General features: G+C 42.4%; 2 protein-coding genes across 5 annotated transcripts in view; one reads left to right on the top strand and one right to left on the bottom strand.

Annotated features, from left to right (window-relative positions):
- LOC135204875 (presequence protease, mitochondrial-like) overlaps positions 1 to 3,441 on the top strand; it is a 25,742-nt gene extending 22,301 nt beyond the window's left edge. The window contains exon 3 of the mRNA XM_064235105.1: positions 1 to 3,441. Coding sequence (XP_064091175.1) covers positions 1 to 2,057 — 2,057 coding nt within the window. The 3' untranslated portion in view covers positions 2,058 to 3,441.
- A 790-nt stretch (positions 3,442 to 4,231) lies between these two features.
- Positions 4,232 to 21,508, bottom strand: LOC135204874 (endonuclease III-like protein 1). 4 transcript variants are annotated; one of them, XM_064235102.1, is made up of 6 exons: positions 21,404 to 21,508; positions 13,841 to 14,026; positions 13,276 to 13,434; positions 6,234 to 6,404; positions 5,231 to 5,390; positions 4,232 to 4,815 (listed from the first exon to the last, which is right to left on the bottom strand). In XM_064235102.1, the coding sequence occupies exons 2-6, from the start codon at positions 13,901 to 13,903 to the stop codon at positions 4,493 to 4,495; spliced, it is 876 nt and encodes a 291-aa protein (XP_064091172.1). In that variant the 5' UTR covers positions 13,904 to 14,026; positions 21,404 to 21,508; the 3' UTR covers positions 4,232 to 4,492. The 4 variants fall into 4 exon arrangements, with proteins under 4 accessions (XP_064091172.1, XP_064091174.1, XP_064091173.1 ...); XM_064235104.1 differs by having other exon boundaries at positions 13,841 to 14,022; positions 21,404 to 21,426; XM_064235103.1 differs by lacking the exon at positions 21,404 to 21,508 and adding an exon at positions 15,542 to 15,747 and having other exon boundaries at positions 13,841 to 14,022.
- Between the last annotated feature and the right edge of the window lie 292 nt (positions 21,509 to 21,800).

Below are 21,800 nucleotides of genomic sequence, written 5' to 3' on the forward strand. Positions count from 1 at the left end.
CTCAGAACTCAATAGCAGTGTCGTACAAATTGATAAACGTCGTCAATAACTTTGAGAACTTCGTTTTAGAAATCCTCGGGCAGTTACTGATGAGCGGTCCAAACTCCCCCTTTTACGAATCTCTCTTGGAGCCACAGTTAGGCTCCAGTTTCTCTCCTTCTTCTGGCTACGACGGACACACCCGAAACACGACATTTACCGTCGGTTTGCAGGGTGTCAAGGATGCTGATTTAGGTACGGTTAAGTCGGCAATTGAAGATACTTTTAAAAGGCTGGCAGAGACAGGTTTTCCCAAAGAGAGGGTCGAAGCTATCCTGCACAGCATTGAGTTGAGCATCAAGCACGAGAAATCAAGCTTTGGTCTCGGGCTGGCCATGAATCTGGCACCGATCTGGAATTTGGACAGTGATCCAGTTGATGCCCTTCAGATCAACAGAAACATGACACAGTTCAGGAACTGCTTTGAAAACGACCCAACTTTCCTTCAAGAGAAAATAAAGAAGTACTTCCTAAATAACACTCATAAATACACACTCACAATGTCGCCCACGAATGACTACGAGCTGAATTTGCAAAACAAGGAAAACGAACTGCTTGCAAAACAAGTCACATCTCTGACTGAAGAGGACAAGGCAAGGATTTGGGAACTAGGACAGACTCTGAGGCAGAAACAGGAGGCCAAGCAAGACATTTCCTGTCTCCCAACGTTGCACGTCTCCGACATAAGCCGCAAGATTACCCCTACGCTGGTAACAGATGTCGGTATCGGCGGCGTCCCAATTCAAGTGTGCGACCAGCCAACGAACGGTATCACATACTTCAACGCTGTACTTGATACACAGTATGTTCCGGAACACCTTCAGCCGTTGGTTCCTGTTTTGTGTGGTATCCTGACACGCATGGGGGCCGGTCACTTTGATTTCCGTACGTTTGATCAGGAGGTGGAGCTGAAAACTGGGGGACTGAACGTAAATACTGTCATCACTCCACATCCCATTGAAAGCAATAAGTACGAACAAGGAATCCAGGTATCCTCCCACTGTCTAAACCACAAGTTAAATGACATGTTTGATCTCTGGGCTCTAATCTTCAACGAGGTGAAGCTCGACGACCTCCAGAGATTTGGCACGCTAGTGAAGATGATAGCGACGAACCAAGCCAACAGTCTGGTTTTCCACGGTCATCGGTATGCCATGACTGCGTCTGCCTCTACAACAAACCCAGTTTCAGCTCTGACTGAGAAATGGTCAGGTTTGACATCTCTGTCTTACATGAAAGCGCTGAGTGAAACGGAGGACCTAGGACCTGTTCTAGAGCAGCTCAAAGAGCTAGCCAAGCTGCTTTTGTCCAGGGAGTGCATGAGGGTCGCCATCAATTCAACTCCAGAATACCACGACGGAGCGCTGAAAAACTTCGAGGGATTCTTAAATAAGCTGGATGGAACCCCAAAGGGCAAGTCACCTTTCACCTCTGTGTCGTCAGATTTCACTCCTCACACCTTAAGAAACCACCAAGTGTTCCCTTTCCCGATCAACTTTGCTTCAAAGTCGTACGCTGGAGTTTGTTACGCACACCCTGATGCTGGTCCACTCAGGCTGCTAGCTCGTCTCATGTTCAAGTTCCTACACAAGGAGATCAGAGAGAAAGGGGGTGCTTACGGAGGGGGCGCTAACTCAACGGCCGGCGCAGCTTACTCATTCTACAGCTACAGGGATCCAAACTCCACAAAGACGTTGGCAACATTCGATGCCGCTGTGGAGTGGGTGCTTTCGGGAGGCTTCAATGAGACAGACGTTTCGGAAGCAAAGTTGGGAGTCTTCCAGTCAGTCGACGCTCCCGTCTCTCCAGGCTCCAAAGGGAGTAGGCGTTTCTTGTCTCACATCTCGGATGAACTGTTCGCTGACCACAGAAGGTCGATCTTAGATGCGCAGCCTCAAGACCTAATAAGAGTTGCAAGGACCTACTTGCGCGATGCCTCAATCGAAGGAGGCTGCTTGATTGGACCAAAGAATGAAGACCTTGAAAATGACCCTTTCTGGAATACCGTTAATAACTGAGGAACTTAGCCGTGAAAATCGAGAGGATCATCTATTTTTTTACGCAACAGACGCCGCAAAAAAGGATCCACATTCAAAAGTAAAATGGTGCTCTATGTTCCAAGTGATATTTAGGATATTATATCAATTATATCGTTGATTGTCTATATTGCATTTGATTTAGCTGGTATTTGTCTTGTTTGTTTCCTGTACATGAAAACAAAATGAATGCTTGGCCAAACACCACTAAGTGTTTAAGGTCAAGACAGTGAGCTGTAGGCTCTGTGTTTGGTATGATTCCTAGTCTGAGTTCTTTTTGTCTTCTCTTTGAAACATTGCAATTGTACGCTCAGACTTACAGTACAGTACATTTATTAATTTATCAATTTATCAGTTTATCAAACATGAAAGTTGAGTACTGTTATGGGACTTTGCAGCTTATATTGCACTACAGAACTCCTTGCCAGAATGTCTTACTTGTGCCAATAACAAGTAGTATTTATCAAGGCAGCAGCTGAAGATGCTGTTGTTAATTGTTGTACATTCAGAACTGACGTTATAAAGAGTTACTTTGCAAAGTTGTTGGTACAATGAGTCAGTGTTGCTGGTAACATAGTTATTGAACTTTGCAGAGTTCCAATGGTATCAAAGTTTAAAATTGCATTGTTCACCGTACAACGATGATGTGGTTTCACATATGTGTAGTGGCCAAATTGAAAATAGTAGTGATTAAATGTGTGAATTTCATAATTGGATTTCCAACTTCTACTGCATAGCCTATTTTGTCATTACAAAGATTACTGATGACCACAGTACTATGGTCTTTGTTGTCTTTACAAAGTATTTTTATTAAACTATGGCATCGTGATTTCCAAGTTTTGCAAGCATGGTCCAGCTGGTTAGTTCCAAAATGAGAGGCAACTATTTGGTGTAAGTCAAAAGTACATGTATCGCAGCTTTAGCCTTCTACTTCATTGCTCTCTGTTATATTTATATATGTTCACTGCCTGCCTTCATGGATGTTCAATTTACTTTTCCTTGCATCAACTTTTGGCCCTCGTTCGAGAAGAATATATTTGTCCATCCTTATAGGAGAGTAGTGTAGTATTGAATTCCAATCAGATATCTGCATGAGAATGTATATCCCCACAACTGCAAGACAATTAACAGGATGAAACATCAAAATTGAGATTATAAACCTTAATTATTTTATTTCTTGAATAGTTATTAGTGTGAGAGCAGCTTATAGTATTTGCCCATGAAAGCTGCCCGCAAAAACAGCATAAACTGTTCCCATTTCATCTGTAAATATCCAACACTGAACATTGTTGTTGAATCTGTACCTATGTATATTATGTTGTGTCAATTTGTATATTTTAATAAAAAGTGTTAAATTGTCATTGACTGATGGTCTTTTAGTAAGAAGATTCAAGCTGATAAATATTTAAGACTTCATACAGGGAACTGTTCTCCTTTGTGTAATCACTTGGGTAATGTAATAGGTTTGAAGACAATAAGTCCCACCTGTAGGGATGTAAAGAAAATTTCAAAAGGAGAATACGGTAAATGTTTATTACTGTCCGTAAATGGTACAACCGTATTTGGGCTGTCTGCTTTAACACTTTGAATTAACGCAGAAAAAGAGGTTAATGTAATGGTCATTTGCAAAGATGAAAGCCACACAATGAAAATATGGTCGTGAATGGACAAAACCTTAAATTTTCACATTTTTGTAGTATGTCTTTTCTCCTGTATTTTTATAAATAATATTTGAAACAAGCTCCCTAGTGTTCCTACGAAAGAACAAACAATTGCATTGCCTCTTAGTTCTTTGGTAGAAGTGATCAAAGACTGTTTTGATATTTGCATAGATCAAATTTAGAAAGCTGTTTGGTAGTTTACATAACCGAGCACTAATGCTATTTTGAATCTTGTTTTGTTGAGTAACTGTCTTTTTTGTCAATTGTCGAGTACCAAAGTACCAAACTACACCATAAGCATTGGTACAGAAGTGGTTTGCCCTTCATAAAATCAAACTTACTCTTCTTGCTGCCTTCTTAGGCACACCTAAGACTCCCAAGGTCTCATACAAGCCTCTCTGCTTTGATTTCTGGGATGAAGTTGTGCTTGCCAATACCTTGGAGGATGGCTCAGTGAGTTAAGTAATTTCAGGTCTATTGAAAACTAGATAGTAGTAGTTTATTCTTAAATTTATTACAGTTCTGCATGAATATAAAATGAAGTTGAAAGAAATCTATAATAAAAAAATAATTGATTATGGTTAAATTTCAACACAAAATTTCCAATTACTGACATTGGAAGAATGCATTTCTTTAAAAGTATTTTTTTATGCATATACCTTAAAATTATACCTGCCACATTAATTGTACTTTCTCTATTTACCGTTTGTTTTGAACAAACCGCTTAAAAAATTAACGTTTGGGAAACCCTTTTAACTACAACGGTTCACTTTTAATGTCTAATCTCTTTGCCGAACCACTCTTGCTCGGCGATTTGGAAGAAGGCTGCTTCCTGGGCGACCCCCTATTCCCGGGAATCCTCCCAAAAGGACAAAGGGAAATATTGAGACACCCATGACACTGGGGGCCCACGGGAAGGCAGATCTGCTGGCCGAAACCAACCATCAAGAGATTAGTCTCGCTCCAGATTTCTTGCGGCATCCAGGATTCCAGGGCTTTCCTGGTGTCTTCCGGGGTCTTGGTAGGCTTACCCGTCCAGCCTAGTCTGTTGCTGATGCGGTGCACATGAGTGTCAACGCCTGTAAGACATGTTGTCTCGTATAAAAAGCGTTTAAATGCGGGTAAGAACCACAAATTTCAAATAGACACGCAAAGTGTTCACATATATACTTGAAACTTATCTTTCTTGTGAAAATGAAGCAAACAAAAATGCTTACGGTATATGTAATGTAACAAAGTATATGAATATGGGTTGGCTACAAGCCTACCAAAAGAATTCACTGTTATATTTATGACAAGACAGTGCAGTTAAAGAATGGGATTCAACAAGAATTCAAATTATATCAATCTTCCTCAACTGAAAAGCAATATCACACAGCACTGACAAAAATGAAAGCTAGCTATCTTCCTCCTCCACATGAGAAACGTCACAGATATTGTAATGTTCACCCAGGGCGCTAACCCAGAAGAACGACCTTAGACTATAGACCTTACCAATGCCTGTCAGTTTCCCCCATCCGATGTCCATGCACAGATGTGCCATTTTGGGCCCAACACCCGGTAGCTTGCACATTTCCTCGACTGTCGGGGGAATGTCGTAACCATATTGCTCTTTAAGGATTGCGCAGGTTTTCTTTATGTACACAACTTTTTTCTGGAAATGAGGGTAAAAAATATGACTCGGCATAACCCGCAGAGGTTTCCCTTGTATGTACTACAAGTAAGACCAAATAATAACTGGAAATAGGTGTCTAGACCTTAGAAGGAAGTACAGGCAGTCCGCAGGTTACAACGGGTTCGGCTTATGACACTCCGAGGTTGAGGCGCTTCTCAATTATATTCATCCGACATTATTTCCAGGGTTACGACGCCTACAACGCTGATCTGGCAGATGAAATATGACACCAAAAATAGAAAATAATCAATATTTGAATGTTTTTTTATGAAAACTGCTATAAGAATGCAGTTTACATAGTTTTCAATGCACCCAAAGCATTAAAAGTAAGGTTTTCTTAGGATTTTTTACGATGTTCCGGCTCAAGAACGGAACCCCCGTCGTAACCCAGGGACTGCCTGTAAAAGACAAAGATCTCATGGACTGAGGTGGTTTAAACACCTGTGTAGGAACAGTTATTCCAAAAAGCAGGACATCGACCAGTAAGAAGGCCCAGATAATCATGGAAAAGGGACAGAAGGTCTTAATAGGACATTCTGGTGGAAAGACGAAGGCAATGCATTTCTCGTCCTAATGTACAAAAGATGGTAAAATTGGGTTGTTTTATGAAGTAATGATACCAGACCACAGCTTAAAGATTAAGGAAAAGTAAAGTACTGTATAAGGATATCTCTGTCAATTTAACTTAAATTTCAAGAGTAAATGCTACAATTTTAGTATTTCCATTGAAAGATACTAAAACCATTACCTTTTCCATCAACTTTACCAGTTTACAGGCAGAAATAAGAAATGCAAACTACAGAAAGCAGTAACAAATCTCACCTTCCAAAACCCAACAGGATATATAAGCTGACCGAGCAGCTCGTCACTTGTATCCAAGATGTTCTGCACAGTTAAGCCATACTCTCTGAGCTTAGTCATGGCTGCGTGTGTCACCTGATCTTTGGTTTGGCTGCTAAGCATGAGAGAAATGAGGACTTGGAATCTGTATACCTGTACGGAGATGAGAAAAAGGGTCGGGTCAATTCCCCAAAGGGAAATTGTTTAACGCAATGAAGGCTGTGAAAAACAGGAACAAAGAACCTTCAGTACAGCTTAAACTGTGTTGTCACACCATAGATGGTTCCTGTGTTCCTGTACTATCGATATTTCATCAATGACTGGAAACTTTAAATGTTGAATAAACTTTGCTAACAATTATTCTAATAATTTTATGCATTTAAAACCACCTTGTCAACAAAAACTGCCTTTAAACAAAAATTTTAAACATGTAACTCACCTGGTAGTTATATATATAGCTTACATCCCTGACGTCACGGCAGAATTTCAAAACTTACGGCAATCACCGATTGGGTAGTCAGGTATACCACCTGTGCGCCCTCTACCCAGGTACCTGGAACCATTTCAACTATTCTTCAGATCTTCCCTACCGCCTCACCGGTGACATCGTTGGAATTTCGCTCGTTTGGCCCGTGTTTTTTCGCAGTTATTTGGTGAAGTACACTTTGGCTTTGGCTTTCGCTTGTTTTTGGATTTGCTTTGGATTTCTCTGGACCCTTTTAGATATTGTTGGTTTGACTCTTGCTTGTTTTGATCTCTTTTGGATTTTTCAACATGGCTGACTCTGCTTCGATTGTGAGAATGTGTATGAGAGGATGTAAGACTAAGACTAGGCTTGCTAAAGCCTCGTTAGATCCTCATTCAGTTTGTATAAAATGTAGAGGCAAGAGTTGTGAGTTGGATGATAGATGTGAGGAATGTGTAGATTTACCTGAGAATGAGTGGATGGAATATTACCGCTATGTGTGAAAGCTGGAAAAGGATAGGATCAGGAGAGCGAAGAGTAGTATGTCTCGCTCTTCTAGAGATAGTCAGGGAATTGACAGTTCTCTTTCCCTTGCTAATGAACCTATTGATCCGTCTTCCGTAGTGGTAGTTCCAGATCCCCCTACTGATACAGGTAATGGTCCAACTTTAAAGGACATGATGGCGGCCATTCAAGCCCTTGGTGAAAGGGTAGAATCCCTCGCAGAAGAGAGGGAGAAGTTATGGTCGAATGTGAGAGTTTTAAAAAACACAAGTGACAGTGCTAAAATCAGTGCAAGTGCAGTGGAGGGTGCGGCCGCTCGGATCTGTCGTGCTCCTAGCCCTAGACCTCTTCCAAGCTCACCAACCCCTGTAAGAAGGAAAGTCGACAGGCGAAGGGAGGAGAGAGGTTTTAGCTCCCGAGCGGTCGTCCCCTCCAGCGTACCTGTTGACGCTTCCCAGGACGCTCACCCTCGCCATAGGAAAGGCGAGGTAAAATTGTGCTCTTCGTCGTCGGACGACGCAGTTCCCAGACGGGGCTGGCGTCTTACGTCGGAGTCAAGACCCCTCAAAAGAGCATATACTGTAGAGCAGCGTCATGAAATGACGCCTCAGGCCCCAGGATGTAGCCGTTGGCGCAGCCCGGAGCGCTTCCCTTCCAGCTCCGATGGTAGCTCTCCTACCAAATACAGACATAAATTATTGTCGCACAGGCGGCTGTCTGCTTCGGTAGGAGACAAAAAGATGTCGGAAGCTTTTCTGCCCTCGGTGCATGCTCCCCCTCCTCCTTCAGATTGGCACTCGTCCCCGGAACGTTCGTCCCAACCCTTACGTGATGTGGAGAGAGAATTGGATGATGTTGCGGCTTCCCCAGTCTGTCCCCAGCAGCAAGAAGCTCCGCAAAGAGCTTTGCTGCAAGACATGCAGCAGAAACTCTCCTCCCTGATGCAGGTCTGGCAACCTGCAGCAAAGAAAGACGTCGGTAATCGTCCAGCTCAAGACGTTCCAAGCGCTGTAAGTCGTCCTGAGGAAGCTTTTACATGTGTCGCACAGGTGGCGAGCGTCCAGCAGCAAGCAACCTCAAGGTTTGACAGGACAGCAAGTGTCAAAAGATTGGACGCCCGAGTAGCTGGACGCCAGGACGCCAAGCATCAAGATTTTGGACGCCAGGACGCCGAGCGTCAAGAGTTTGGACGCCAGGCGTCAAGAGGGTGGACGCCAGGACACTGAGCATCAAGAGTTTGGACGCCAGGCGTCAAGAGGTTGGACGCCAGGACGCCGAGCGTCAAGAGTTTCGACTCCAGGATGCCAGGCGTTAGGAAGATAATAAGACGACGACGACGAGGAAACATGACGTCGCTACTTCGGTCCTATGACAAACAGAAGAAGGAAACGATGACTTTCCCCCTTCTCCTGTTAATCCCGTAGAAGACATTTCCGACGAAGAGGATCGGAAAGAACAGCACCCTTCGTCGGACTTAAAAAGACTCATGAGGGTATTTACAGAAGTGTTTCCGGAGAACTTTATTCCGGCTGCCCCTCGTTCCCCGCCTTCAGAATTTACTCTAGGGAAGGCATCAAAGAAGACCAATTTTACGAAGATGGTTTTGTCACGCTCGTCCAAGAGAGCAGTGAAAATAAAGAGGGATTGGATGGAGACTAAGAGGGACCAAGGAAAGACAGTATTCTCGTTTCCTCCAACCAGATTAGCGTCTAGATCAAGTATCTGGTATGAGACTGGAGAAGCTCTCAGCCTGGGAGTTCCTACCTCTTCCCATGGGGACTTCTCGAGTCTAGTGGACGCCTCTCGTCGGATGGCCATGGGAAAGACTAAGGTTTCTTGGTCAACATCAGAGATGGACCACCTCCTCAAAGGAATATTTAGAGCCTTTGAGGTCTTTAACTTCCTAGACTGGACTCTGGGAGCCTTGGGAAAAAAGATAGAGTCTTTCAAGGCCGCTGACACCGAAGAGCTGGTACATCTGATGTCTTGTATTGATAAAGCTCTGAGAGATGGTTCCAACGAGTTAGCGGCACTTTTCTCGGCGGGAATCCTTAAGAAAAGAGCCCAAATTTGTTCTTTCCTTTCTAATGGGGTCACGCCCATTCAGAAAGTAGAACTACTTTATGCACCTCTGTCCGCACACCTTTTCCCGCAAGAGTTGGTGAAAGAAGTCTCCTCTGCCTTAGCCCAAAAGGCCATGCAGGACTTGATGACGAAGGCAGCGAGGAAAGTTCTGCCAGCGAGTTTTGTAACGCAAAAGGTTAAGGATAATCCTCCTGTGTCTCGGGTTTCTCAGCCCTTTCAGGGTAGAGCCCTCGGTAGAGGTAACACGAGACCTACGGGAAGGAGTACAAAGAAGAGAGGCTCCAGACAAGGGCGAAGCAGGGTCTGACGGCACTCTTCTTCAGACAGCGGTAGGAGCCACACTGTCCAACTTCTGGCAAGTATGGGAGAAGAGAGGAGCAGACCTTTGGTCCATTCAACTGCTCAAGGAGGGGTACAAGATTCCTTTCCTGAGAAAACCTCCTTTAGCAGTAAAACCAATCGATCTTTCAGCCAGATACAGAGAGGAATCCAAGGCGCAGGCGATACAGCAACAAGTTTCTCTGTTGTTGCAGAAGGATGCAATAGAGAAGGTTCGAAATCTGGAGTCACTAGGTTTTTACAACCGATTATTCCTGTTTCCCAAGAGCTCGGGGGGATGGAGACCAGTACTGGACGTGAGTGCTCTCAACGTTTTTGTACAAAAAACGAAGTTCACGATGGAGACAACGAAATCAGTTCTAGCAGCAGTCAGGCAGGACGACTGGATGGTCTCTTTGGATCTTCAGGATGCGTACTTTCACATCCCTATCCACCTGAACTCCAAGAAGTACCTGAGGTTCATCTACAAAGAAGAGGTGTTCCAGTTTCGGGCTCTTTGCTTCGGCCTAAGCACCGCTCGTCAAATTTTCACGAGGCTGATAAACAACGTAGAGGGAATGCTACACACGAGAGGTATCAGGGCCTCACTGTATCTGGACGACTGGCTCCTCAGAGCCCCTTCCTACACCCGCTGCCTGGAGGATCTTCAGACAACGATGCGTTTATCAGAAGAACTAGGCCTTCTGGTAAACCAGCAGAAGTCACAACTGACCCCATCACAAGAGATCCTGTACCTGGGTATGAGGATTCAGAGTCAGGCTTTTTGGGTTTTTCCATCTGCGTCAAGGACGGAACAAGCCTTGGTAAAGCTGCAGCACTTCCTAAGGAAACGGACGTGCTCTGCGAGGGAATGGATGAGTCTGCTGGGGACCCTTTTCCTTCCCGCTAGAGCAGTTTGTCTCCTTAGAAGACTAACCTTCGCCCACTTCAGTTCCACCTCAATTGGCACTGGGACAGAAGGAACTGGAGACAAAGTGCATTCCCGTGTCGGAGACCATAAAATGTTGTCTACAGTGGTGGAACGACCCCGTCAAGCTTCAGGAAGGCCTTTCCCTAAAGCAGAGGAACCCAGACCTAGTGTTATTTTCCGACGCCTCGGACTCGGGGTGGGGAGCAACACTAGGAAAGTTGGAGGTCTCGGGCTCCTGGACCAGAGGACAAGAAAGGTTCCACATAAACCAAAAGGAACTGACTGCAATCTTTTTGGCTCTCAAGGAGTTCGAAAGCTCAGTCCAGAACAGGGTTGTGCAGGTCAACTCCGACAACACGACGGCGTTGGCCTACATCAACAAGCAAGGCGGAACCCACTCCAAGTCCCTGTACGAGACGTCGAGAGAACTCCTTCTCTGTACAAAAGAGAAAAACGTGACCTTAGTAACACGCTTTATTCAAGGGGAAAGGAATGTCAGGGCAGACATCCTGAGCAGGAAAGGTCAAGGTCTGGCAACGGAATGGACTCTACATCAGGAGTCTGCAAGAACTTGTGGCGGATTTAGGGACGTCCATGCATAGACCTCTTCGCCACAGCACAAACGAAGAGGCTGGAGACTTGCTGTTCTCCCGTACCAGATCCCGAAGCGACTTACATAGACGCGTTCGTCATGGATTGGTCGCACCTAGACGTGTACGCTTTCCCTCCGTTCAAGATAGTACACTAAGTGCTACAGAAGTTCGTGTCTCACGAGGGCACCAGAATGACTCTAGTGGTACCATTTTGGCCGACAAGAGAATGGTTCACAGAGGTACTGGAATGGATGGTGGACACCCCCAGAAGTCCCCCCCCCCTTGGGAGTAGATCTACTCAAACAACCCCACTTGGAAAGGTATCACCAAAACCTCCAAGCTCTTCAAGTAACTGCCTTCAGACTATCGAAAAACTCACAAGAGCTAGAGGTTTTTCGAAGGAGGCAGCTAGAGCAATCGCAAGAGCAAGGAGGTCATCCACCATTAAGGTATACCAATCCAAGTGGGAGACATTTAGAGGATGGTGCAAGGACAACTCTGTTTCCTCTTCCAGTACCTCTGTGACCCAGATAGCTGACTTCCTTCTGTACCTTAAGAGGAGTCGTAACTTTTCGACTTTGACCATTAAGGGATACAGAAGCATGTTGGCAGCGGTCTTCAGACACAGGAACTTGGACTTGTCTGACAATAAAGATCTCCAAGACCTTCTCAGATCCTTCGAAACTACTAAGGAGAGACTACAGTCCTCACCAGCGTGGAATCTAGACGTAGTCCTGAAGTTTCTCATGAGTGATAGGTTCGAGCCTTTGCATGAAACATCATTGAAAGACCTCACCATGAAAACTCTTTTCTTAGTTACTTTGGCTACAGCAAAAAAGACTCAAGTGAAATTCATGCCTTCAGCAAAACTGTAGGCTTTGGACATGGCTAGGGCTATCTGCTCTCTACAGCTGGGGTTTCTAGCAAAGAATGAACGCCCATCTCAGCCCTGGCCCAAAGCGTTCGAGATTCCGAATCTATTGGATATCACAGGTGAGGAATTAGAGAGAGTTCTGTGTCCGGTAAGAGCTCTTAAGTATTACCTGGAAAGAACGAAAGATTTACATGGCAAGTCAGAGGCGCTTTGGTGCCCAATTAAAAAGCCCTCTCTGCAAATGTCAAAGAATGCGCTATCCTTTTTTATAAGACAATTAATAAGGGAAGCCCATTCGGAATGTACCGAGGCGGATCTCAGGCTGCTGAAAGTCAAGACGCGAGGTTAGGGCGGTAGCAACCTCTGTAGCCTTTAAGCAGAATAGATCCCTTCAGAATATCCTGGACACGACCTTCTGGAGAAGCAAATCAGTATTTGCCTTGCACTACTTGAAGCAAGTGCAAACTCTGTATGAAGACTGCTACACGCTGGGGCCATTTGTAGCAGCTAATTCAGTAGTGGGAGAAGGGACTACCCCTGCAACCCCATAACCCAATACCCTTTTTCTTTCCTTGGAACTATTGAATTTTTTTGGTGGTTTGTGGAGATTGGACGCAGTCTTCCACAATCATTGATTCTTAGTCAGGTGGTCAGTTTGTTCCTTGGTAGCGCCTGGAACAAGGGTATTGTAGGGAGTCTAGTCACATAGAGGTTTTACATCGGTTGACAGCTCCTAGAGGTCTTCAGCCCCCGGCAGGATATCATTGAAGTTAGCTTCCTTAACAGGTAGGAACCGTAAGTTGGTTTTTATTAACCCTTATGTCAATTCCAATGATGATAGCTGTCTCTGACCCGCCACCAAAGGTGTCAATCAGCTATATATATAACTACCAGGTGAGTTAGATGTTTAAAAATGTTATTTTCATGATAAAATAAATTTTTGAACATAGTACTCACCTGGTAGTTATATATAATTTAATTCCCACCCTCCTCCCCTCTAGAGACGATGGGCATGGAAGATCTGAGGAATAGTTGGAATGGTTCCAGATACCCGGGTAGAGGGCGCACAGGTGGTACACCTGACTACCCAATCAGCGATTGCCGCAAGTTTTGAAATTCTGCCGAGACGTCAGGGACGTAAGCTATATACTATATATAAATACGGTATGTTCAAAAATGTATTTTATCATGAAAATAACATTTTAGCATGTACATATACTTTTAAAAAGACAAAAGTTTCTCTTAAGACATACCTCAGGGTTGCAGTCCCTGTCCGAACACTTTTCTGCCCCCATGTTGTCTACGGGAGCATCACGAGCAGATCTCATTTCACGTATGTTTTCCAAGACCTCTCGCCAGTGAGGAGGTTCCCATCCAGGGTGACCTGGTTTTATATCTGCAGACTTATGTTCCTGAAAATAAATATAGGGAATAGAAATTCTGCAAATTCAATTTTTTTCATATTGGAGTTCATTCATATTTTTTCATAATTTCCTAGTCTTGGTACTTACTTAGCTTGGTTGATTTGGCCTCAAATTGAACTGTTTAGTTAGTGCTTTTAAAAGTTATTTTCATGTATAATCCAAAGTCTTCATATTATATTTTGCTTAAATTATACAATTAAAAGGTATTTGTTTTCAATTTGAACAGACAACCTGATGGCTTTATCTAGCCCAGGAAAATAAGAAGCAGGTATAGAATGTCACATCTTGGGCATAGAGGGAATAATTGAAAATTTACTTGTTTCAACCACTTAACAGAAACTTAAAACCATCAAAATTTACCAGAACTATGACAAAATATAGTCTTCAAACTAACACTTAAAATCGCTGTTCCATTGCTCTGCAATGTATCTTGGTAGGGCAATAGGTGGATGAACATTTCATCGCCAGCAGAAACTCCTTTTGACTTTTGATGGTCATCCTCTTCATATTTAATCTGGATTCTTCTTCTGGAAGCAATTTTCTGTGATGGTGTGACATCTTCCAGTGGTTGTGTATCTACCTTGGTGGGGGAGGAGGAAAAGTTTTATAGTTATTAAAATATTCTGAACATTCTGGGATTGAAAATATGCGGTAATTGTGGAAATGAGGTATTTAAGTAATTTACTTCCTGGTAACTTCATCTAACAAAGCATAAATCAATCGGCAAACCTAAAAGTCCCGTTGCTGAATAACCACTGGTTCCATGCAACGTAAAAGCACCATACAAACAAACAAATAAAAGTTATATGCAATCCTACCTAATAGGAAACTTATTTCTGACAAGAAACAGACAAGGCTGCCATTGAGTAGAAGATACAAAGCTACATTTGATCCCAGGGTAAAGGATTGCCTTATGGGTAAGAATGTATTCTCATTTTGATTCTTATAAGGGTTAGAAAAATGTATGAAAGATTATGCCATACGAATGGATATGTTACGTTGGTTTACAATGCTAGCCTTTATCACACCAGCGCTACTTTAAACATTAACGAAAGAAGTACAGAAATTAAAGAACTTTCTAAGGTCAGTCAGGTAGTTGACCTAAAGATTTTAAATTAACTGCGGCCAACAACAGATCCTTTAAAAATTCAACAATTTCGAAATCCATCTTGGCGAGAAATTGAATTATCGAAGCAGTAGAACAAATTATTCAACCTGAAATAAATAATGGTTTAATGTAGGCTATTGTAACTATTTTGAATTTTCATTATCATAGGTTTAACGTAGGTTATTATAACTATTTTGAGTTTTCATTACCATAAATATTGTGGCTCTAGGATGAAATCAACAATTATAAACCATAAGCCCTGCTGAATAAGCCTAACCCATCCTAGCCTGACCCTCATCCCCAACCCCCTCTTACCCTAGGCTATCTAGATATAAAGACTTTTATTTTACCAATATTCTTCAAGTCACTACAGCCTGACCTAAGATCAATCAATTCTAGCCTAACGCGAGCAAACCCTTGGCTAGCTAGATCAACCTATCTGATTAGCCTAACCTACTGTATACTAAACAAGACTTTAAAAAGGCCTTAAATTCACTTTAATGCTGATAAGTCAATGTATAAAAAATGGCCTTAAATTCATTATTCATACTGACTTGCCAACGTAGTATGACATAGGGTCTGTCTTCTCCACTCTTGACGGGAGACGCGACCCTGGACTCGCAAGGACGGCGAACGAATAAAGCCTAACCTACTAGAAGCTAACCAAGTCTTAAAAATGGTCCATTAATTCACTATCAATACTGAATAATCAATGCAGCCTGGCATAGGGTCCACCTATCCTAGCCTGACGGGAGACGCGACCCAGGGCCTGGATGGCGAACGAATAGCCTAACCTGCTGTAAGATAACCGGGCTCCCCCCCCCCCCATAAAAAAAGCCAAAAAGGGGCCTACTATCAATACAATTAATCCTTTAATATAATATAGACAGCCTAACCTAACGGCCTATAGCCTGACAAGACAGAGAGAGAGAGAGCAATGACCGTCCACAGTCATGAAAAAAATTAGAGGGGCAAATGACTATCCACCTTTTCACCCGCTTTTTCCTCCTTAATTTCGACTTTCACCGCCTCATTCAAACTGTTGCCATCATCTGCCACCCTCCTCCTCTTAGCCCGGGTCTTGAGGGGTGAGGAGTGGCCAAAATAAACGCTTTTCTCGGCCATTTTCGGCCAAATGAGGAGGACGAACGCCCGCGTTGACAGATTGATCATCGGGCGTTGGGGACTACTGTGGTATTGGTAGTAATTGGGAGGTGGTGGGTATAGAACGGCTCTCTCTCTCTCTCTCTCTCTCTCTCTCTCTCTCTCTCTCTCTCTCTCTCTCTCTCTCTCTCTCTCTCTCTCTCTCTCTCTCTCTCTCTCTCTCTCTCTCTCTCTCTCCTTTTTTGCCTCTAAATTAGAAAGGAGTACAAGTAAGAGCCACAAAGTTAATTCCACCCATCAGGCAAATAGGTTACCGAAGACGACTAGAGAGCCTGAACGTGTATGGCTTAGAAACACGACGTTTGCGAGGACAACTATGAGAACCTTTAAGATACTGATAGGCATAACAAAAGTAGACAGTAATCTATTTACATTAAACGAAAACCAGACAAGAAATAATGGATGGAAACTGGAGCTGAAGAGATACAACACATCCCACTGTGGGAACTTCTTTGCATACAAGATATGTGAGACGTAGTATAAATGCCACCAGAAGTTGTAAACAGCAACAGTGTGGAAGAGTTTAAAAGAAAGGTAGACAAAATCATCAGGAGGACACTGTGAATGCACAGTAAAACTTGCTCCAAGAGGTACGTCTGAGCACACGATGTCTCCTCTTAGATTGGACTAACAAGTCTTTGAGACATCCTAATCTTTGTAACTCCATTAATGTCTCTGGGTCCTAATTCTGCCAAATTGAATGCTTACATTTGGCAGACTGGTTAAACCCCTCCAAAATTGAATGAGTGCAAAACCCTTTGGAAACTATAACAGTTTCATCAGTTGATGTCAAGTGAATCATCAGATTCCGTTACAATACTACAGCTGTAGTCACAAGGGTCACTTTTGTAGTAGGGTCTGCCAATGAAAAGAATTTAATATTCGAATAGTACAGAGTTGTTAACTCAAATATTCTTTGAATTTAATTGAAACTTTTTTTATCCGTTCTAGGCCTGAAAAACTGAAATGGCATTAAATCTAGCGATCTACACAGTTTATAGCTTTTGAAATACCCATAAAAAGTATGCACCATGATTTAACTTCATCCTGTATTAACTGAATCATTCGTCCACAATGCGTTTAAGTCTGCCTTGTTTTGTCTTGAGACATTGAAACTGCAATGGCTTGACTAGACCCAAACACCAGGTAAATTTGTCCACGACTTTAAGAATACTATGTGCATATGTTAAATGTCGAGAAAGCTTCCTTCAGAGATCACTGGTGGCAACGAATTGTAGTAGTTTGTACCAATAAATTAAGTAAAACAGTGACAGATACATCACAGCATTGTGTGGCACAGATCATCATCACAGCAGCAGTGTGGCACAGAGCGAAATAGAAGCCCACTTCTGGATCCTATGTTTACAGAGATTGAATCAATGACATCACTTTCTCCTGGCCATCGTCACTGAACCCAAATCAGTTTCTGAAATAGAAACCTGTCCAATTGTGGTCACAAGTAGATGTCCCTACTGAAAGAACTACTGACAAGATACCTTTTTTTTTTTTTTTACCAGTAATTTCAAGAATTCTTTAGGGTAATCAAAGGCCATTTTTTTGCCCGTCTATACCACTTTTTACCGACAAGGTTAGCTATACGCAGTGGCTCGACACTGGATACAATATTAATCCCAAATTATGCGCCGCACTGAATGCACTAATCCGTGAATGAAGACCCCAAGTCTTCTTCTCAACGCATCGCCTATTTAATGCCCAATATACGCAAATAATTGCCAACATACTCCTGAATGTATGAATATTCGTATAAACATCCACTTACATAAGTCAAATACTCACAAAATACATACTTCCGAATGTATGAAATTCGTATAAAATTCCACTTACAAAAATCAATACTTCACTTAAAATATTCAAAGACTTACGAGGAGTTAATCCGAAGACGGTAGACGGGAAATCCAACATGGCTGACGCACACAGATCAAAAGTTTAATAAGAAAGAATTCCCCTCTGAACTGAGTGTTCTGCTTGGCCCCAACATTCCCTAGTCGAGTACAGATAAAACACACACACACACACAACTTGAACCCCCAAAAATTGCTAGAAAAGGTTTTCAACTGATTCTGGTACTATTTGATGTGGAGAATGACATAATAAAAGTCTACTAATTTCTGACCATTAGAAAGATGCCAAATCCAAGATGGCCGCCAATAAATTTCTTATCATTTGCTTTAGAATGATAATTATGACGTCTATACCTAGGTTTTGAGGGTCGAGGAATGCAATGGAAATATTGAAATCTTTGAATTTTAATGATATACGATCAAAATCACTGTTTATATAGGATCAAAATCACTGTTTATATATTCTACACTTTCTCTTCAGGTATCACCATGTGTGCCACTGACTTCTTACCTCAAATGCCCAAAATGAGTGCCACTGATGTCTACCCTCAAACATGCCCAATCTACAAGAAAGAAATAGAGAGCCAGGATGATGGAATTTGAATTCATGAAAAGGGTGCCAGTGGAATCAACGAAGCAAGTGCTAAAAGAGGTGAAAGCATTATTGTGACAGCTGGTTGCGTAGTTCATTCAAATTGTCGTAAGCGGTACATGAACCCACATGACATTACAAATTCTTTAAACAAGAACAAAAGTAAACCATTGCTCAAAAGAAGTGCGCGGGCATTCACTGGACCATTTGATAGCAAATCCAGTTGTCTTTTCTGTGGAACTAAAGTTACATTTAACGCCTCAGATTTCAGTTTTGTGAAGACAGATAATTTTGTTAAAACAATATTGCAGTGTTGAAGTGACCGTTCGGATGACTGGGGTGTTACGGTGAAAGGTCGAATTGAGTACTACTATGGTTGTGACTTACAGGCAGCCGACTGTGTCTATCACCACTTCTGTGATGGGAACTTTCGATCCGGGCGTGTTATTCCCTTTAGGTTTACGGTGGAGCCAAATACGAAGTAAAGAAAATCAGGACGACCCAAAAATGAAGACCAAGATCAGGCCTTTTCGAAAATGTGCTCTAATCTTGAAGCTAATGATGAGGAACAATTGACAGTGTCTGCCCTAAGGGATAAACTGAAAGAATATCTTTGCAGTGAAGATTCCTTTCCGTATGGCAATCAGTACCTTAAACAAAAATTGAGAGAGCATTGTAGGGACTCAATATATATAATAGAAGGAGAAGGCCAAAATGATATTGTTACAATGAAGGAAACAAGTTCTCAAATCCTTCGATCATATTTCATGCGGGATAGGGACACTGATGAGGAATCTCAGAAGAGAAGAATTATCGAAACTGCTGCTAGACTTATCAGAAGAGATATAAAAACTGAAGTTCCCACTGTTACAGACCAATATCCAGGTACAGATATGCTAAAACTTGATATTGCTTTGAAGTATCCTCCAGAAAGTCTTCGCACAATACTTGATGTTTTGTTTGTGGGGAAAGATAAGAGCCAAAAGGTTGCAGGGGTTGGACAGGCAATCAATCAGGCAGTACTTCCTCGAACTGTTCTATCCCCAATACAGATAGGTCTTGCCTTACAAACACATCATTTGTATCGTGCAAGGTTCCTTGTAGATAATTTGCATAAGATAGAACTTTGCTTATCATATAGAGAAGTTCTGAGATTTGAAAAGAATGCTGTGGACACTGCTGCTGTAGATATTTTGGGTGAGGGTATTGATTCAGGAGATGTGACTGTTCTGTTCGCTGCTGACAACGTTGATCACAACATTCTTTCAGGTAGAGGCTCCTTCCATGGGGTGGGGATAATTGCTTCCTTGAAGACTCCAGGTCAAAGAATCGCTTTGCCAACTATGCCTGCCATAAGGCAGTGCTTAAACAAAGAACAAAAACACAAAATGTGATCAATCATTGGATATTCTATGTTTAAGCTTTAAATAGGAAACTCCAAACTGGTCTGGTACGAAGCATATAATTCATCGGGGGTAGGTACAAACACCCTGGTCAGTCTTCAATTATGTATCTGCCCATGATTGACTTGTACTCGGGTGACAAGAGCTGTCTTTTGTCCACACTGGAATTTATTCATAAGCAAGCAGTAAAACATGATATCACACCAATAATAACATTTGACCAGCCCCTGTACTGGGAAGCAAGTGAGACCATTGTTGATGCACCTCAGAATAGCCATTTGAAGGAAATAGTTCTCTTTTAGGTTGCTTTCACAATCTAATGAACTTGTTGGGTGCAACTGGATCCATCATGAATGGTAGAGGCCTAAAAGACATTCTACAGGTGGTATATGGTGAAAACTCAGTATTATGATGACAGGGAAATCTGCACAAAGAGCTATCTGTGGTCATCTGCTTATAGACACATTACTGAACCACATCATTGTTTCAGATCTAGTTAGTGACAGACCAGAGGTCGCATCTTTGGTTGTTAAGTGTGAGGATGCATACTCATCATCGTTGTCAGGTCAAACATCCTTGATGAGTTATGACATCAGATTCAGTGGTTAAAATCAATCTGGAATTGGGAAAATGGAAGTCAGAACTTAGTGATAGGTCAGAGACAAGTCATCTGTGGCTTAATTATCAGAAGATGTTGGGAGTTGCAAGAAGATTGATCATGGCAGATCGTGGGTACTGGATCTTGGTTATTACATTTAAGTGCTGTTTCTAAGTCTCTCACAATATTTGCATCTGCAAATTGTGTCCTCAAAAGGTATTTCTACAGAAGCAGTCCGCACGGACTGCAAGGAACGTAACCACGGATACGACATCCACTAGGGATTGGGGACCGTCCAATGTATTTCGCCGTGTTCAGTACTGGCCCCTGGGGGGTTAATTACAGTCGTCCGAATAAATATTACTTAAAATTCTTGTTCAGTAGGTAAAACTGCATAGAAAAACCACAACTGCCATAGTCTAGGCCGCTGCGGATAAGTATACCTAGATCTACCTAAGTTAACACCAGTAATGGCAGCTCCAGACAATCTGTTGAAGACACTGTAACTGCAAATCTTCCTGCCGATCATCGCGGTGTAGTTGTAGGGTGTATGGATTACCATGTACACCTGCCTGTGAACAATGCCAATTAGAAAATTGTGATAATCCATACAATCATGCCAAATTCAGTGAAGAGGAAGACGAGGAGTATCAATTAGTCTATGTATTAACACTGCTAATGAAATATGTATGCACTTAACAGATAGTAAGATTATCATATTATTAAGTTTAGACTTTTAAGACTCTGGTTGCAACCAAACACACTAGTTTCACAAGTGATGTAGAGCGCCTCAGTGGCGTGGTTGGTATGGTGTTTGTTTCCCATCTCGGTGGTCGAATGTTCGATTCTCGGTCATGCCATTGAGGAGTGAGAGATGTGTATTTCTGGTGATAGAAGTTCACTCTCGACGTGGTTCGGAAGTCACGTAAAGCCGTTGGTCCCGTTGCTGAATAACCACTGGTTCCATGCAACGTAAAAATACCATACAAACAAACATAAGTGATGTCCTGTTAAGTTACTGTATGTTTTGTATATATTGATATTTGATGTTATACGGTTAATTTAGGATATATCTGCATACCAGTGGCCATTATTGGATACCATCTTGCATTTCATTATATGATTATTAAAAGGAAATTTGACTGTTTCCATTGTATTCTTCGACCCAGAAAACCTTGGTGTAGACGTCTTGTCTATCATCGTAGAGTGAATACTAAGGAAGTTAATTACACTTTGTTATGCATTGGCGGCCATCTTGGATTTCACAGCTCTGTAGTACTTTTGGTAGACGTTTAGTATGTCCTTCTACACATCACATGAATCCAGAAACAATTGAAAAATCTATCTAGCCATTTTTTAGGGTTAAACCATATTTGTACTCGACTACCCAAGGAGTCTGGAAAAGCGACCCCAGTCCCGTCGGCCAATCGAGGGCCTGGAAGGCTTCCAGGGAAGCTGGAAAGGTGACAAAAACTAGCAAGGGAACTGGAAGGATGGTGTCCAGGTTGGAGACAGGATGACGGAAAAGGATAAGTTCCAAAAATCCGTCAAATATTGTTTCGAATTTTGGTGAATTTTAGTCAATTTCGGTCGGTTTTCTGTTGATTTTTCGAAAATACGATGATTA

Source organism: Macrobrachium nipponense, chromosome 47, assembly GCF_015104395.2.
Source record: "Macrobrachium nipponense isolate FS-2020 chromosome 47, ASM1510439v2, whole genome shotgun sequence".
NCBI classification, from domain to species: domain Eukaryota; kingdom Metazoa; phylum Arthropoda; class Malacostraca; order Decapoda; family Palaemonidae; genus Macrobrachium; species Macrobrachium nipponense.

Excerpts from the sequence above, each read along its gene's own strand:
- LOC135204874 (XM_064235101.1), bottom strand. The coding sequence starts at position 15,727 with ATGATCAATCTGTCAACGCGGGCGTTCGTCCTCCTCATTTGGCCGAAA. Across the intron at positions 13,435-13,840 it reads ATGGAACAGCGATTTTAAGT|GAACATAAGTCTGCAGATAT; the intron begins GTTAGTTTGAAG and ends ATTTATTTTCAG. Across the intron at positions 5,391-6,233 it reads ATCCTGTTGGGTTTTGGAAG|AAAAAAGTTGTGTACATAAA; the intron begins GTGAGATTTGTT and ends CCTCATTTCCAG.